The sequence below is a fragment of the Epinephelus fuscoguttatus genome, linkage group LG12 (genome assembly GCF_011397635.1).
Source record: "Epinephelus fuscoguttatus linkage group LG12, E.fuscoguttatus.final_Chr_v1".
NCBI classification, from domain to species: domain Eukaryota; kingdom Metazoa; phylum Chordata; class Actinopteri; order Perciformes; family Serranidae; genus Epinephelus; species Epinephelus fuscoguttatus.
Genome location: NC_064763.1, coordinates 41237875 through 41256009, shown reverse-complemented (window position 1 = coordinate 41256009; position 18135 = coordinate 41237875). Strand labels below are relative to the sequence as shown.

Here is an 18135-nt window from a genome sequence, read left to right as displayed (position 1 = left end):
GCACACTCTATTAGGGAGTACTCATTTGAGGACAGTGGGACTTTATTGTCATTGACAATGTTTAGTTTTTTATACTTAGCAGGTCCTACTGATCCCAAATAGCAAATAGGAGAAATTAAAAATGCATACCAAACAAAAGTTCAGGTCTCAAGAAGATAAACTAATAAAAAAAGTTGTGATTTCTGCCGACAGAGTCCCTGAAATCCGACACACTGGACCTTTAAGGCCACAATACAAAAAGTATCAATGAAAGCTAGTCTGGGGCAGTTAGTGGCCGCTTTGGTAAGGAACCGGAACCAAGGCGAGTGAGACAGGATCCGGAATTAGATGGATGCGCCTTTCCGTCAAAATAAAAGCACCAAGCGAATAAAAATGCGGTGAAACTTTAATTTAAAGAATATAATTGAAAAGAAAAGTCCCAAGCCATTAAGTTAATCGATTTTCTTACACCCATCATCACCCCAAATCGATGGTGCGCCAGAATTTAAAGTTTTACTTTGGTGAACACTTTTAGTTTGGTGAATTTGATGAATTCAGCATCCGCTCTCAAAATTCAGAGTGAATAAAAACCGTGACGTAAAAGAAATAGTGTTTACTTACACTTTATTAATTAGTTATTTCAAATGTCCAGAGTGAACTGTCATACCCCAGTGTAATTATATAATGTCAGTGCTGTTGTTTCTGTTGGTGGCGTGGACAAAACATTTCACTTGACATTCACTTCACAATAAAATGATTTGGCCGCATTCTCTTGGCTGAGCTTTTTAATAGATCAGGTTATAGTCCACCGCAGGTAGCTCTCCATGACTCACTGTCCCCTCCCAAAACACATTGTTATCAACCCTGCCCTGGCCTCAAACAAAACAAAGCAGGTGAGGAGGAGGAGGAGGAGGTGTCTGATGATGCGCCCTTCACCTCACCGCCCACCGGCTTGTTTCCTCGTCGTCATCGCTGATGTCTCCCTGCCGTGTCACACAGGGCTATCAACACCGACCGGCTGTACCTCTTCAACTGCCACTAAAAAGACAGCAACATGGCGTACCTCCAGGACGACATTCCCGTGTAAAATGTGGATTAACGAGCGACAGACAACACAGTGAAGCAGCACCTGTGCGCCGCAGCGGGGGAAATGCAGGACGACAGCGGCAAAGCAGCACTCGGGAGCCCCGCTGTAGCAAGTGCACCCACAGCGCAGGTAGGAGCGGAGCTTTGTTGTTCAGGCTCTTCGCCGCCAGGTCCTCACTCACATAGCACCATGTTAGAGTTTAAGACTCGCGTTAGACTCTGAAAGCAGTGTGGGACGACTTCATGTCACCTTACGGGACTCCCTGGTGTCGTGGCAGGACAGATAACATTGCTCCAGATGAAGCAGTCCAACCTGTCCGTCCACATCGCGCTCACCTCCCGGGCTTCAGCCCAGCAGTCACTCTGTGGACAGACGAGATAAAGCCTGAGCTCCAACACATGTGTTTGTCCACACTTTTCACAGCGTTTTTCCACCTCACCTGTTCAGCTGTGTAACACTATCAAGGCGTTGGCATTAAACTGAGTTGTCCCCTGAGTTGCAGCTTTGGACTGTTAAAATAATGCTGACCAGACTTCAAGAGCAGTATTTGCTTTTTTACACAACACCCAGAGCTCTCATATTCACATTCAGCCCGAGTTATGTAATGTACAGTGGTCCCTTTTTCAGCAGTTATAAAGTCCTCTGTAAATCGAATCACTTACTCGACTAGAGCAGCAACGATCAGCTGATTAATCGATTGGTTGATACACAGCAAAGCAGTGTCAACACTTAAAGGCTTGTAATATAATTTATTAATTGTTGCTAGAGATGCACTGATACCACTTCTTCCTTCCCGATACTGATTCCGATCCCTGAACCTTAGGTATCTGCCGATACCGAGTACCGATCCGATACCAGCGCGTAGAATAAAAGTGGATGGGATATGAACTGTTGTATGTCTCAACTCCTAAAACGCTATGTAAAATATTAAGAAATAAATACATAATAGTAGAATCAATGCCATACAACTTTTTTATTATTATTATTATTATTATTCTCCAGTGTTGACACAGATCAAGACGCAGGTTAAAGTGCAGCCACACAATTTGGCAAAAAAGACATTTCAAAGGCTACAGTAGAATGCTTTTTAAATTCCGCTCCGTTTCCGTTTCGTTTGCCTGTAGCGTGCGTATGCGTAATGACGTGAGGCATTACGTGGTATCGGATTGGTCATAGGCTGTACTCGCCGATACCCGATACCACATTTTAGGCAGTATCAGAGGCATTTTTGATACTGGTATCGGTACAGCTCTAGTTGTTGCAGTACCTTTTCAAGCATACATACCAAAAAATACTTAGCTCCACCATCTCAGTTGTGTTAAATAAGTAAATAAATATTATATGTTTTGGATGCTCTATGTTTTACATTCTCTGGTGGTGCTGCCATCTGGGTCTGGACATCTGCCCAAAGTTTTTTTTTTATCTCAGTTAAGCTCTTTTCCGATTTAAACACAGTTATATATAAATTTTAATGATTAAATTGATTAATCAAAAAAAGAGAAAATATTGAAAATAGTTATTATACTTTGATATTAAAATAAGTATAAATTAGTATAAATCTTGTATTGTTAATGTACACATGACCTCTTGCCTGCTGATTATGATTAATATTGTTTTTTTGCTCTCTAAGCACAGCCTTTGATGCTGTACATTGAATCCTATGCAGTCACCTTGGTTTACCTGAAGAACTGCAATTTGTTTAGCACATTCCCCTGTCATCCTGTCACCTCACTGCATTGTGCAGTACCTTAAGTCCCAGGGTCATACTTTGATGTCTCAATTATGGAAAAGTATAGGGCCGCAGGCATAAGGTAAAAAAATAACAGGAGATTTTTTTTTTTAATTTAATAATTCATAAATAAAGTTGAAAATGCTGAGAACAAATTTTTACATTTTTTTTTTTTTGCACTTTGAGAATAAAGTCGAAATGTCAAGAATAAGTCAAATGTTAAGGATAAAGCTGAATTGTCAGTTCTGGTTCATCAAATCATGTCTTCTGATACATCATACCCACTCTGTATGGCACAAAGGTGTAACCATGGATACCCTTGCATTTTTCCATTACCAGCTTTCAGCTTTCAGTTTGCAAGAATGCAGCCACCTCTTTCAGGTTTGTGTGGTTTCTCCCTCTGAACAGATACAGTTTTCGGCACAGTCTTCTCAACGTCCTGATACTCATTACTACACTGGGTTTATGGTCTAAAAGAGAAATAATGTCCTCGTTATGAAAAGTGTTTCAGATGCACAGTTTCACAAATTCATCTAAACAAGTCATTTTGTAGAGGCAGCCATGAGAGCTGACACTAGTACTTTATTCTCAAAAGTTTGAATTTAATATTAAAATGTTAAGTTCACTCTCAACATTTCAGCTTTATTCTTGGAATGCATATTTTGTCTTATGCCTGCCACTACTACTGATAGTTCAACTTTATTCTAAAAAGTTTACTTTCTTCTTAACATTTTAACTTTATTCTTGTAGTGCAAACAAACAAACCTTCCTCCTTTCATTTATTTCCCCTTATACCTGGCCCTAATACTCTTCCGCATTTTATGTCTCTGTGTGTCATATATTAACATATGTAAAACTTGGAGAAACAAGAAATCTCAGAAAGACATTACATTTTGGACGACTCACAACTTGGGCATCATTTTATTGGGTTTATGGTTATTGTATTTGTGTTTCATTGGAATAACTGATGAATTAATATTCATCTTTAAACACGTAGCAATGACAGCAACAGCACACAAAGCAGAAGCCCTGCTGTTATCAAAGTGTGACTTCCTCCCTGCGACCTGACGTGAGAAAACAGTTCCCTTCTTGTTTAGAGGTGGGTGGCCTGCAGGAAGGAAGAGGAAGAAATAGTCCAGTTGGTGGTTGGAACACGTCATGATAGACAGACACTGTAAACTTTACACAAAGCCTGTCAGTCACTTGACAAATTGAATAACCCACTAATCATTTTGCACAATTCTATACAATCCACAGATAAACAATTTGACTACCAGATTTTCACTGATATCTGTAGCACTGTATATCTCCTCTCTGACTCTTTGAAATGTTATTTTATTTCCTCTAGAATTCAGTACACTTGAACGGGCATGCTGTTACTCAGAATGGCCACAACTCAACACCTACGCCTGCACCACAACCACACTTGGACTCCCAAGCCTCGAGTCGTGCACCCTCTCCAACTCCGGTAATCCAGAGGGAGCAGTGGGGAGGGAAGTATGAGTTCCTGCTCTCCTGTATCGGATACTGTGTGGGACTGGGGAACGTGTGGCGGTTCCCGTACCTTTGTTATCGCAATGGAGGAGGTGAGCACTCTACAAGCATTTTCACTGCCCTCTGAAGTCTGGAATACTTTAAATGCCTGGGTGTACCATATGTCTGTAATAATTTGTTGCGCCTATCTGGGCAAGAGGCCCTCTTTGCCCTGCCCTGGGGTGTGCACTGTCCTAATCACGCTGGCTTATTCTCCACACAAAGTCCAGAGCTCTCCATGGCAGCCTTTGGTACAGGGAGCCATGACACAAGACATTTACTAATCCTATGAGTTTTCCTTGATTGCACACCAGACACTATGTCTAACCCAGCTTAATACAGTATGCATATCCATCTGGAATCAGACATGTTGGAGCTTGACTGACAGTAAAGTAGAATAACATCAGTCTGTGAAGCTGCCACCTAGACAGAGATCGTATGAGTGAAACCTGCCTATACAGGCCATCTTTATGCAGCTGCGCAAAGTAATTGCAGTGGATGTCTCCCCCAGCACCACCCTTCCTCAAACAGCCATATTTTTATTCTTCGCAGGTGTGTTTCTCATCCCGTACTTCATTATGCTCTTTGTTACGGGCGTTCCACTCTTCCTCATGGAGCTAAGCTTAGGCCAGTACGGAGCAGCTGGCCCCATCACAGTGTGGAAATGCTGCCCTCTGCTCAAAGGTATGTATCGTGCTGCTTATCTCGGCGTTTACACACTTACACACACTGTAATCCAGTGACACAAACTTCAAACCCTTTAGAGATGGTTATGTCAGGGTGGGGACCTAATGTGATTAGTTAGTTTTAAATTGTATAGAAATATTGGATCACAATTCTCCAGGAATCTTGAGCATCCAGTTTGAACCATGTGTAATGATTATGCAGGACCTCACATGACATCACAATGCCTGTGTCACCAGTCAGTCCAGACTAACATTATAGTCAAGGAAATAACTGGCTGGCTGTCATCAGTTTGTCACCCCACTGACATACGTCATGTGGCTAACCTTAGAAATTTCTAAGAGCTCTGCAGCTCATTTTCTAAATATAAACATCTCATGAGGAAACATGCAGGAACTCACAAAAATAGAGCCGGAAAAGCAGGTTTATCATAAGAGTAGTTTTGATGTTAAACTTGAAATGCCAGCAGCAGGTTGGCATGCTGAATTATGAGGGATGGAGTTGCTCTAAGTATTGTAAAAGGAAATAATAGTTTCTGGTATACATGCACAGCATTAAGTGTAAGTGTCTGGCATGCTGCATTTAAAGGTACAGTTGCCCCCAAAATCAAAAATACACATTTTTTCTTTTACCTGCAGTGCTGTTTATCAATCTAGATTGTTTTGGTAGGAGTTGCTGAGTGCTGACGACATTGTCCATGGAGATTTCTGCCTTCTCTCGAATATAATTGAACTAGATGTCACTCAGCTTGTGGTGCTCAAAGTGCCAAAAAATGCAGAGTACAGTGCAGACGTCTCTATGGCTGATATCTCCAACACTCAGCAGCTCACACCAAAACAATCTAGACTGATAAGTAGTGCTACATTGGAGAGGAAAAATAAGTCTTTCGATTTTGGGGTGACCTGTTCCTTTAAGGGGTGATACACTGAGATGTTCATTGAATGTGTATTTTTTTGTTTGAGCATGTCCAACTACCACTTAATACAACAGGGGTTCATAACTTCCTGTTTATTGAAATGACACAACCAATATCTCATATGGTATCCTTACACATGTATATCCTGTTTTTCTGAGATACTAAAGGCTGTGTCTCTTCATGTAGGTATTGGCATCGGGATGATCTGTGTGTCCACACTGGTGTGTCTCTACTATAACGTCATCATAGCATGGACATTTTACTACCTGGGCAGCTCGTTCCAGAGCCCTCTGCCCTGGTCCTGTGATGCTATAGCCAACACAGCTCTCTGTGGAAACGGCACCACTGGCAACAGCTCCACCGGTAGAGGCCTCAGCCCCACAGAAATATTCTGGAAGTAAGTTTGTCTTTTTTTAATTGTAAAATTAAACAAAATCAAGCCTAAAGTGTTTTATTACTGTGGACTGCTTTAGACTGATAAATGTCTACCGTACAACAGGGGCGTTAGTAGGCATACAGCTGTGCAGGGGCACAGGCCCCCAGTCAGAAGCCGACCCCCCCCTCCACACACACACAACACATATAGATTTACAATACTGCCTTACTAAATATAAATGCCACTCAAACTTACAGACGACTTACAAAAGCACTATGGTGAGACGTATGACATACAGAAAGTTAGCCTGTACTAGATGTTTGACAACATTTATTTATATTTGCATGAACCTCAACAGGTTTAACAGAGCTCTATCTGTAAGCAAATATAAACACTTTTGATTTCAGCCATTGAACCTTTCAATTCCTCCTTCTGTAGCACACCAAACATAATCAAGTAAGCCTTCTACAAGAGGGAATATCACCAAAAACAGATTTACACAGTCTTACAATCTTACAAATCAACAGGCACAAAATAAAGAACATACACACAAATAACAATATTTCAGTCCAGCTACTGAACTTTTCAATCTTACTGTAGCACAATAAATGTAATCGAGAAGACACACACACTACAAGAGGGAATATTACCAAAAAAGTCAAAATCTTAAATTTAAAGTACCTGATATGGTCTGAAAAGGTATTCCCATGATTGGGTAGATTTTTAAATGAGCCCGCCCACAGGCTTGAAAATGGCATTTCCGAACGCTATCTAAAGTGAACCTAAACTAGCCATAGTTTCATTTGGGGTCGTGATTTGCGAGACTCATGTTTTTGCCGTTGACACAACAGACAAAAAGTTTGAACCACTAGACTTTTAACCAGATGATCTTACCTCCCTCCACCTCATTCTCATCTCTCCTTGCTGCTTCCCTGTCCCTGCCTCCTCTGTTCTGCAGAAAGAATTTCCTTATGTCCATGATGACGGTAACTCATCAATGTGTAGTGGTATTATATACTACGCTTCGGCTTTATTTGACAACACGTGTGGGCTACTGTCCACTGATAAATTTGCACCGCAGGCCGCAGCAGATTGCGTTCCACCTCCAATTTCGCGCGGATGCGTGCTAGGCTTCATGCACGTTCCATTCACTGAATATGTACGGACGCACCCAATGCCTGCAAGTGCAACTCCGGCCCTAGTACGTGGTTGAAGTAGGAAGAAATTGTGCCCATGCTATTCTTCCTTGACACATCAGTCATGGCGTAGCCCTACGGATACTCAGTAATGAAAAAAAATAGGCTTATTTATGAAATTTGATTAGGAATTTTTACAGGTTTACCAAGGCGCATGCCCCGGTGAAAAGTGTCTGGCGACGCGCCTGCTGTACAACTCCATCTCCAGGACTTGTAACTGGCTCTGGCAGTATGCTGCGCACTAACATTGTTCAAATGTTTTTCTTCAACAAACACAAGCATTCTTTACGATGAATGGACTCTTCAAACTAGTTAATCTGTCACCTTCTCAGCTAATGTGAGTCAGGACTTTGCGGCTACACCAAACACAATTCCTTATGCTGTATAACACCTGCATAATACATAAGACTTCCCATTTGCCAATTAAAACATTATGATGTTATATAACAACAGGTGTAAAGCCTTATGACTGTGGTACTTTACAAGTTAAGCATCACAGTTACTCCTCAGCTCTCTGAATACGTTTTGCACGAAAGGTTCTGCTGTATTTCAAACATGGAGGAGAAGGTTGTTCTTCAGCCACAATGCCTCAGTGACAGCTTACTGCCTGCTCCACGTAAAAATACATCTTTATTGATATACAGCAAACAAACTAAAAGGGTTCAGACTGAGGCACTGTATAATATCTAGTTTGGTAAACCCATCCCCAGAGCCTACTCTCAAAAAGCATGGCAGGCACTCAGAGGCAGTGAGAGGCCATTTTTCTCGTGAACTCTGCCCCTTCACCTTGGGCCCTGTTTCCACCTGGTGTTACAATGCATCATGGGTGATCAGATCGCAAGTGGACAGCTCAAAGTACCGGTGTGAATGCACCCAACACATCCTCAGTGCTTCTTGACATCTGACTGCTCAGACCACATTCAGAGGTGGTCTGGGCTGCATGTGGCCACATTCTTTCAGCAGCGTGTATGCTAATGTGTCCTGGGCCACATTGAAGGACTGCCTACTAGGTTGATGTCTTTGCTTATCGGATTTTCCGCTGCAAATTAACTGTATGTTGCTGCCCTGGGCTAGTGGCCAGTTCAACGCCTGCCCCATTAGCATGAGCGAACACAGCAACTGTTGTTAAACGCCTCAGTAACCTCACACCCACACCGAGATGGCTGCACTCTATCATCAAACCATTATTTTCTGCCAGTTTCCGCTGGGGATCAATAAAGTATGCCTGATTTCTAAATAACAGTTCGGTGAATCTTCCCATCCTCACTGACACATGCGTGCTCTGCTGTATTAATTTTTTATTACTCCGCTGGTGAGGAATAGAATTCATTTAATTGAGTTGAGAAGTGTAGCAGCACAAAGAGAGCAGAAACCACAGCCTTTTTGCCTATAAACTGAAATACAAGCACAGTACTTCATACTCAGCTGTATGAGTGCTGTTTTTTCTTTCGACAGATGCCTTCCTGGTCATTAATAAACCCAGCCCAGCGACCATACCTTGTGTATTGTGCGTCAGTTAATGTGTAATAAGTCTAGTCATAGGTGTGGTAAGAGGTGTGCTGTTTTATATGCTTGTGTTTCTCTTGTGTCGTGCAGTGAGCGTGTGCTGGGTGTAGTATACAGTGAGGGCCTCCACGACCCAGGCCCTGTCCGGTGGCCCTTGGCTCTGTGCCTCCTGGCTGCCTGGATCATCATCTTCCTTTGTATGCTCAAGGGCATCCGCAGCTCTGGCAAGGTGAATGTCAACACAATGTTGTTATTGTCAGCTCCCACAAAACACACACACACACACACACACACACACACACAATCCTGCCCTTTACTGACATATCATGTCTAATGTGTCTGTGCTGTCTGTGCTTTCAGGTGGTTTATGTAACGGCTACCTTCCCGTATTTTGTGCTGATTGTTTTAATCATAAGAGGTGCCACACTGGAAGGCTCTCTTCAGGGCATTGCTTTCTACCTCACACCAGACTGGAGCCGATTATCTAATGCTCAGGTATTTCAGATGGCGCACTGAGGAGTCTGTGAACACTATAATGACTTGTTGCTGCTTTATATTTTCATTGTTTAAGGCGTATTTCTGTCTGATAAATTGCAGGTGTGGAATGACGCAGCCTCACAGATCTTCTACTCCTTAGGTATTGGAGTTGGAGGGCTGCTCTCTATGGCCTCTTACAATAAGTTTGACAACAATGTCATCAGGTGAGTTTGTGCTGAGCTGTGATGTTTGCTTTGTTGTTGCGGCCATGATGTTTGTTCAGTCCTCTTAACCGTGGTTCTGTTTATTTCAGGGACACTTTGATTATCACCACAGGAAACTGCAGCACCAGCTTCTTTGCTGGATTTGCTATATTCTCAATCCTGGGTCACATGGCGTGGAAGAAGGGGGTGCCTGTCGGAGAGGTGGCAGATACAGGTAGTTACTGTGCTCATTTTTTCAGTGTAACTTAGGCTCTGTTTCTTTGTGTAAAGCAGCTTCTATTACAGAGCAGTGAGGTAGCCATTTTGTATCCCCTCCACTCAAAACTTTGACCTTCTTATACTGACTTGTATCTGTGCAAAGTCTGTCACTTGAGACGTGTTTCTACATTCCTCTACGGGAGGAGGCAATGTCTGTCCACTTTCCTAAAAGCTTCAGGATTCAAATGTACCCAGGCAAGCTACATTAGGTACGTCACCAATTCGAAAGCCAGTCGCTGTCTAATAAACATGTGTCAGCTGGAAAAAAGACATTGATACAGCACCGGCAAAGAAACTGGAAAAGGTTTTGACAGCAAACTTGATAGAGTGTGCAGTTTTTGGATGTAAACCAGACCCTGAAGCTTCCTTCCACTATATACCAAAAATCCCACTGTAGCACATGTTACTGTACATTTGTGTACAACCACTAATGCTAGGTCACCCACTGCCAGTTAGCCTGTAAGCTAACAAGCTAACAAACTTCTGCTCTATACAAACATTACCTTGTTGAACTTGATGTGTTCTTTTTTGCCCTAGGTCCTGGGTTAGCCTTCGTTGCTTACCCAGAGGCCCTTGCTCTACTGCCAGGCTCTGTGTTCTGGTCCATTATGTTCTTCCTCATGCTCTTTATGCTGGGGATCGATACACTGGTAAGGCCACACACCACGCATAGATATGACCAATTATAAAGATGTGTGAGTCCACCTCGTTGTGATTGATACCTTCCACTCTGCTGCTTCACAGTTTGGAAACATGGAGGGCATCGTCACGGCCGTGCTGGATGAGTTTCCACATCTCAGAGCGAACTCACTGCAAAAGTCCTTGTTCTTGGGCATTCTGTGTTTTTGCTTCTACCTGATGGGTCTCCTGTTGGTGACTAATGTGAGTGTGTTGAACTGTAGTTGGTGATAAATGTGGCTGCAAATGCATCTTTTCTGTGGTCAGACTCACATTCCTCCATGCTGTGTGTGTGTGTCCTCATAGGGAGGGATTTACTGGTTCACTCTCATTGACTCCTTCAGCACTAGCTTTGGCCTCATCATCATCACCCTCTTCATGTGCATTGGCATCTCCTTCTTCTACGGTAGCCCATCACAAACCGCTAACCCTCACACCAAACTCTTCATAACACCCCATCATTCCTTCATAGAAGTTTGAGTCATTCAGGACCTGTGATGTTTAGCAAGTTGTAAAAGACGAGAAGCTTCCTGTGTTGTGAATGCTTCAGTTTCTATATATTATATTCAGCAGCAAGCAAAGAGACATTAGTATTTGAATGTTGACAGCAACGAAATGCTAAATATTGAAATTTAAACACCACTGAATTCATTTTCATACTTTGAAAACCATTTATCTACATCAGGGTGTCCGCGGGGTCTTAAAAAGTATTAAAAGTTGATAAATCAAATGTCAGAATATTAAGGTCCTTAAAAAGTATTAAAAAGTCTTAATCGCAATTTTATGAAGTATTAAATTTTCTTGGCATTCAAGCTTTGACAAAAAGTATCCATGAATGTATAATTTATTTTCGTCCTCGTGACTATTACAAACAAAGATGTGTAGGTAGACACACTCGGACTGCCACTCGGGGCCGTGCGCGTACCTGTGCGACATCACACGACGGCGCACGTCCAGGCGGCAAACAGAGGAGCAAAAGACAATAAAGAATCCTTCTCATCTTATGAGTTCTGTTGTATGTTTGTGCTCCGTAGATTTAATTGCAACCTACAACTGTTTAGTAAGTTAAAGATGCGTTGCTGCTAACAACAGCTTGAAGTGGCGATGAGTGCTTACGGTTTTTTTGGAAGGTCTTAAAAAAGGTATTGAAGTTAACCTCAGGATTCCTGCATATACCCTGTACATGCATTTGATTTGAATTCACCTCAGTTTCTTGATTTGCAGTTTCAAAAGCTGAATTAGATTTTTTTTTTTTTTTAAACAAATTCAGACCCAAAACTTCACATTTCAGAGTTTCATAAAAGTAGATTCAGAATGCTCAAACTGAAATGGTCAAGTTCCAATCCAAAAATTCAGGTTGAACATTTTCAAATAGCAGCACTCAGGCTACCCAGGACAGGACATGCATGTTATTTACAGCCAGCTGCACAAAACCAGCGCAAACTGGACAGCTTACCAGAGCCCGTTGCTCCTCCTGCTGGTCAGTTTTGCTCAATTTGCTGTACTGTGTGCAGTATTCTTTTTTCAGTTTTACACCATTTTGGTAACAAGATAAACACATTATCCTCTGCTCTGTTGTCCCTGTGATTTCTGGGTTGTTCCAGGGTTCCTAACATTCATGTCTTTACTCTATCAGGAGTCAACCAGTTTTGTCAGGACATCATTGATATGATCCGCCACTGCCCTCCCTGGTGCACCAAAGTGCTGCTTTACTTCAAAGCATGCTGGGTTTTCTGCACTCCGTTTCTTCTGCTGGTGAGTGAACACATCAGTATTAATAGCAGTATATGTTGTTAGTAGACGCAGTATAACATCAGCATTGGTTATCTGTAATTAGTATGACACATGCCTTTCAGAATCTATCTATTAAACTTCCGTAAACACAGCTGGCTTTTTGTGTTGTCTGATATCTTTTCTAAAAACCTGGCTGCACTGAGGTTGACAGGTTTTATATAACTGCTGTGCTAAATCTCATATGATATCCTCACAGTATTGTTGGTTTGCATCAGTTACACTATCCATGTGACATCACTCCCACTATTATCTCTGCTGCACTTGTCACCTGAAGCAAAATTCCCATTTACAGTAAAGCTACTTGATATAGAAATGTTGCATATGGAGTCAAAGGGTAATCTGATGAGGGGTGAGACACTGTGCTGTCCCAGTAAGTTGTTAAAATGTTATCATAAACTGAGGGAGAACAAAGTATAACTCAGTTACTAACTTCTACAAATGTGTCACCTACCAAACTAAAATGACATTGACACTTTGAAATGTAGCCAACTGTGCTAAAATCTTCACAACAGCAGTTGTGAATAATTCAAGAGGAGAACCTGACATTCAATCTGAGCCCCCCTCCAGCTTGTAGCATCTCTCTGCTGGCCTCCTCATTCACTCTTCTTCTGTTGCCATTGTTGCTTCTTTGTGTGGATGACACATTCCTCTGCTCACTCCAGTTCATCCTGACCTACATCTTCATCGAGATGTACAGAACTTCACTCCGCTACGGCTCCTATGTGTATCCACTGTGGGGGAAAGCACTGGGCGTGTGCATGGGTGCTACCTGCTGTCTACAGATCCTCATCTGGGCCATCGTGGCCATCAGCAGGGAAACCGGAACACTGAAAGACGTCAGTATCACCACTATGTCATTCTGTCACTGTGAGGTCCGGTTACACCTCACCGTACAGTTCAGACTGTCACTGCTGTGCCTGTCAAAATAAAAAACACTGGTGGATGAAATGGCCTCTCACTGTCTCTTGCTTTTCTTTTGCAGCGTTTCCAAAAAACGATTCGACCTCTGAATTCCTGGAGGGTAAACAACTTGAACAGCACCGGGAGAGTCGAGGAGCGTGTGGAGCCCGAGAGGGTGGAGGCTCCGTTCACCGTCACGCTCACAGACATGGACTTCACAGCAATGACATGGGAGATGGGAAGCCAGGCGTGACAGCGTGGAGAGCAGGGATGAACACTTAGTGATAAACAACCTGTGTTGTCAAGAGACAGAGGAATTTATTATTATTTGTTATGTACGTTCTTCGCCCCAGCTAGGCTCTGGTGGCTGTGTCTGAACAGACTGTGTGTCCTGCAGGGCAGAGTGGATTATTGCTTTATTTATATCATTACGGATATTTGAATTGTACTTTTTAATTTTTTTTTTACACTGTGTAGAATGTAAGGTTAACAGCTGTAAAGTTTATATCGTCTTCATCCAGGATAACATAATGGGACCCTACCAGGACATCTGGATGTTGATGATGAAGCAGGACATCTGCCGATCTTATTTATTATCATAATAGCATAGTAGAATTAATTTTCCTGGACAGCAGTCAACACCAGCTTAAGATCCGAATTTCATTCATCATGTACAACAAAAGAGGGACAAAAAAAGTGCAGTGACTCTTGACTGTTACCTTCAACGTGCACAGATGGACCTGGAGCGGTGACCACAAATCATCGGCCTGCAGTAATAAATGAGTCAGGAATACTTTTAATCCATTTTACTTTTTAAAACAAACAACTGCTAGAATCACTGCTAGAGTAAATAATTCAATTTAAAAAAATGAACTTTCCAAAGGAACTATTGAGCACTGTCTATGTGTCCATATGTCTGATCATTTGCATTTCAGTTTGAGGGAAAAGGCAGTTTCTATACTAGTATTGTAGACAGGCTTTTAAGTGGGACTAACTATCTTTTGTTATCTTTAGAGAAAAAAATGATAGGCGTCAGTGGGTATCTACACACACACACGTAGGTTTTTAGTTTATTATGTTCACTGGAACTTGGCTTTGGCAGTTCTTCATTGTTGATTTCCCCTCTGCTTTTTATGACAGAAAGCCCTCCTTAAAGGTCCAGTGTGTAGGATTTAGGAGGATACATTGGCTGAAATGGAATTTAATATAATTTGTATGTTTTCTTTAGTGTATAATCACATCAAAAATAATTACATTTTCATTACCTTAGAATGAGATGTTAATATCAACATAGGGAGTGGGTCCTCGCCTAGAGTCAGCCTTGTTGCACTGCTATGTTTCTACAGTGGCCCAGAACAGACAAACCAAACACTGGCTCTACGTGGGGCCATTTTGGGTTTTTGCGTCAGCCATTGTGGTAAGAAGCCCCTTAGCAACGAGCAGCGCCTGAAAAACACTGATTTTTCAGCGTTAAATTGCTTTATTTGGTGTTTTTACCAGTTTTAATCACCTGGTCTGTTTGTTTTGGAAAGGAAGAGACCTCTGTGGATAATCTGGCTCCCGGTTAAAACCTGAATAATCAACACATAAGGAATTCTAACAGACAGTTCACTCTTGGCACATGAAAGAAGTTTCACTTCGTTGCAATCTCAAGGCAACTGAATCGAACGCAACTGGACTTGGTTTTGTCTTAGAAGACGTTTCACCTCTTATCCAAGAGGCTTCATCAGTTCATGCTTGTCTGACTAGACTGGAACTAGTCTGACAAACTGGTGTGGAAGCACCCAGGTATTTAACCGCTGAGGAGGTCTTCACAAGGCCCATGATGTCATTGGTTCGTTAGTGCTCCAATGGTGTGTCAACGAGCCTCTTGGATAAGAGGTGAAACGTCTGCTAAGACAAAACTAAGTCCAGTTGCTTTCGATTCAGTTGAGATAACTATGACCTGGATAAATGAGAATATCCACAGGCACTTGGTTGCAATCTGCATCTGCCTCACTGCTAGATGCCACTAAATGCTACACACTCTTCCTTTAAGTCATTGTATATCATGATTAAATGTCTTATCTGGAGAGGCACTCTTAGGTTGAATGTATCCTCCCCTTTAGGACATGATTATTGTCTTTCTTACATTTCTAACAACTTTCTGAGGAGGCGAATGTTACGCTGATCTGAGGGCCTGCTTAGACAATCACTTGTTTAAATGTTGTTTATTGGCAGATTGGCCATAATTTGGAAATGTTATTGGACAGTTACTTTACAAATACTTTTACTAGACCCTTTGCTAGATAAGCCCAATGATATCAAACTTAGGACATGAAGGAAATAATTATATGAGGAATTAAAAAAGACCTCAGCTCACTCAGACACATCAGTCAGATCAATGTGTTTATCTCTGTAAGTGTCTGACTGTAATGGACTGTCCCAGATAAATAACATTTGTAAACCGCTGATGTTTTGATTTTGTCTTGAATGTCTAAAGATTTAATTCCCCACCGTTTCCACAGGCTGTTTACTCTCGAACTGTTTTCAAAGGCATGTGTGCTCTCCTTAGTGTCCTCTTCCAAATAAGTAGATGATAACAGATAAGAGGAACCTGCCAGTCTCCAGTGTCTGCATTTTTAAAAGTCTTTCAGTCACATGAGGCTTTTAATTTGTGTGCGCTTATAATAAGGGTCATTGTTTGGTCTCCCAAACCATCTTACAAGCAGGATCACTTCCTTTAAACCCTTAATTAGGAACAAAGGCAGAAAAAACCCCACCTTTGTTTGTTTTAGGATTGTATGTCATGTCATGAAACTCTTTGCCTTTGTAAATCCCAGTGCCATTTTTTTCTTCTTTTTTTGCCTTTTGCTACACACAGTGATTGAATATTTATATTGTCTTCATATCTTTCATTCCTTTTGTTTAAAGATGTCTGATGAAAATTATTTAAAATGATGGCAGGGTGGGGTGGCACGGTGGTGTAGTGGTTAGCACTGTCGCCTCACAGCAAGAGGGTTCCTGGTTCGATCCAGGGTGTGGGCGCCCTTCTGTGCGGAGTTTGCATGTTCTCCCTGTGTCAGCGTGGGTTTCCTCCAGGTGCTCCAGCTTCCTCCCACAGTCCAAAGACATGCAGGTTAATTGGTGACTCTAAATTGTCCGTAGGTGTGAATGTGAGTGTGAATGGTTGTCTGTCTCTATGTGTCAGCCCTGTGATAGTCTGGCGACCTGTCCAGGGTGAACCCTGCCTCTCACCCAGTGTCAGCTGGGATAGGCTCCAGCCCCCCCGCGACCCTCAAGAGGATAAGAGGTTAGAAAATGGATGGATGATGGCAGGGTGTCTGCAGGTTCTTAAAATTTCTTAAACTCAATTTTATAAAAAAAAAAAAACCCCATAAAAGTCATTAATTAGTTTTAAATTTGAATTTACGAGTTCTTCATTGCCATGAACATTTGATCTGATTTCATGTATCCATCTTTTCATTTCTTCATGTCAAAATGAGTTAAGATCCTCTGCTTGAAAGTCCACATTTATGATTTTAAAGTAATCTTATAACCTGCCACTGAACCTGTCTTTTTACTTTCATGTACCTGTTGGCAAAATGCAGATAACCTAACTCACTTTAATAGCCATATTTCTACCTTTCTACCCTGTACGGGACCAAACATACACTGACCTTTGGGCCTATATGTAGTTCCATAGCGTAGTGGAATCAAGTCTGCTTTACACGCAGAAGGTCGTGGGTTTGAGCCCCAGTGGAACCATTGCTTTACATCTGTCAGGTGCTTGTAAGTTATAGTAAGTTACAGTATGACACCACTTGTATCTGGGGGCGGATAGTCCATAGGGACTTGAGTTGGGAACCGGAGGATTGCCTGTTCAAGTCCCTGGCCGGACCAAATATGGAACGTGGACTAGTAGCTGGAGAGGTGCCTGGGCACTGCTGAGGCACCCTTGAGCAAGACCAAGGTGCGGTTGGTCACTCTGACAGGCCCTGTTTGTGCATGTATGTGTCTTTCGGACCTGTGTGTTAATGACAAAAGAGTGAAAAAACTGAATTTCCCCTCAGGGGATTAATAAAGTATATTAAATTAAAAATATATATTTGAATAAGAGAAAGAGGATTTCTCCAAAAAGTCTTATGATTAAAAACTTCTTGAAAAGGTCTTAAAAAGCATTAACATTCAGTGTCTGATACCTGTAAACTCCTTGGATGCGATAAGTGTATAAAGCCAAGATCAGTTTTATTTAACTGACTTTAAGAGTTTACTATGGAAAATTTTGACACACTAATTAGTGATCACATGGTGGCCTGCTGGTGAGTGTGTTCAGTGAAGTCAGACACGTACAGACAGGAAAAGAAACGGCATTTAAAATGGGATTTACTGGGGGCAACAAAGAGGATGTTTTCCAAGAACCAAAGTGTGCTCAAGTCTTGCAGTTGTTTGAAATCACAATATGTGAGTATTACCACAAGAGGGCGATGGTTGCACAAAGATCAGGGGAGACACATTTAATCCATGATCTCTTAGTAAACTTCACATTAGCTGTCTCTGTTACATGAATGAAAAACACTGAACAATGATTATTGATTAAAGCCTGTGACAGTGTTTAAATGGATGCTCCAGTGGGGAGTCAAGAAAGTAAAGAAATCAGTGCGTAAAAATAGATCATTTTAAACCACGTCAAAAGAAATGAAAACAAAAATACTCACGGTAATAGAATAGCATAAACATGTGCACATTTCATCATCGTAATAACGATATAATTACACTATAGCAGAAAGGACGAGTCGCCTGCTTTCTCTCTACAGTA

General features: G+C 41.8%; 1 protein-coding gene across 1 annotated transcript; it reads left to right on the top strand.

Annotated features, from left to right (window-relative positions):
* The first annotated feature begins 921 nt into the window (after window positions 1-921).
* Window positions 922-16175, top strand: slc6a7 (solute carrier family 6 member 7). The gene is made up of 14 exons (XM_049591817.1): window positions 922-1195; window positions 4144-4381; window positions 4881-5012; window positions 6115-6325; window positions 9097-9235; window positions 9367-9501; window positions 9604-9707; window positions 9797-9921; window positions 10503-10615; window positions 10710-10847; window positions 10950-11049; window positions 12280-12398; window positions 13100-13273; window positions 13420-16175. The coding sequence occupies exons 1-14, from the start codon at window positions 1130-1132 to the stop codon at window positions 13588-13590; spliced, it is 1965 nt and encodes a 654-aa protein (XP_049447774.1). The 5' UTR covers window positions 922-1129; the 3' UTR covers window positions 13591-16175.
* Window positions 16176-18135: the final 1960 nt, after the last annotated feature.

What these genes read in the sequence shown, in the direction of transcription:
- slc6a7 (XM_049591817.1), top strand. Translation starts at nt 1,130, where the DNA reads ATGCAGGACGACAGCGGCAAAGCAGCACTCGGGAGCCCCGCTGTAGCA. An exon ending in CCCACAGAAATATTCTGGAA is followed by an intron (nt 6,326 to 9,096) that starts GTAAGTTTGTCT and finishes TGTGTCGTGCAG; the next exon opens with TGAGCGTGTGCTGGGTGTAG. An exon ending in GCACTCCGTTTCTTCTGCTG is followed by an intron (nt 12,399 to 13,099) that starts GTGAGTGAACAC and finishes TGCTCACTCCAG; the next exon opens with TTCATCCTGACCTACATCTT.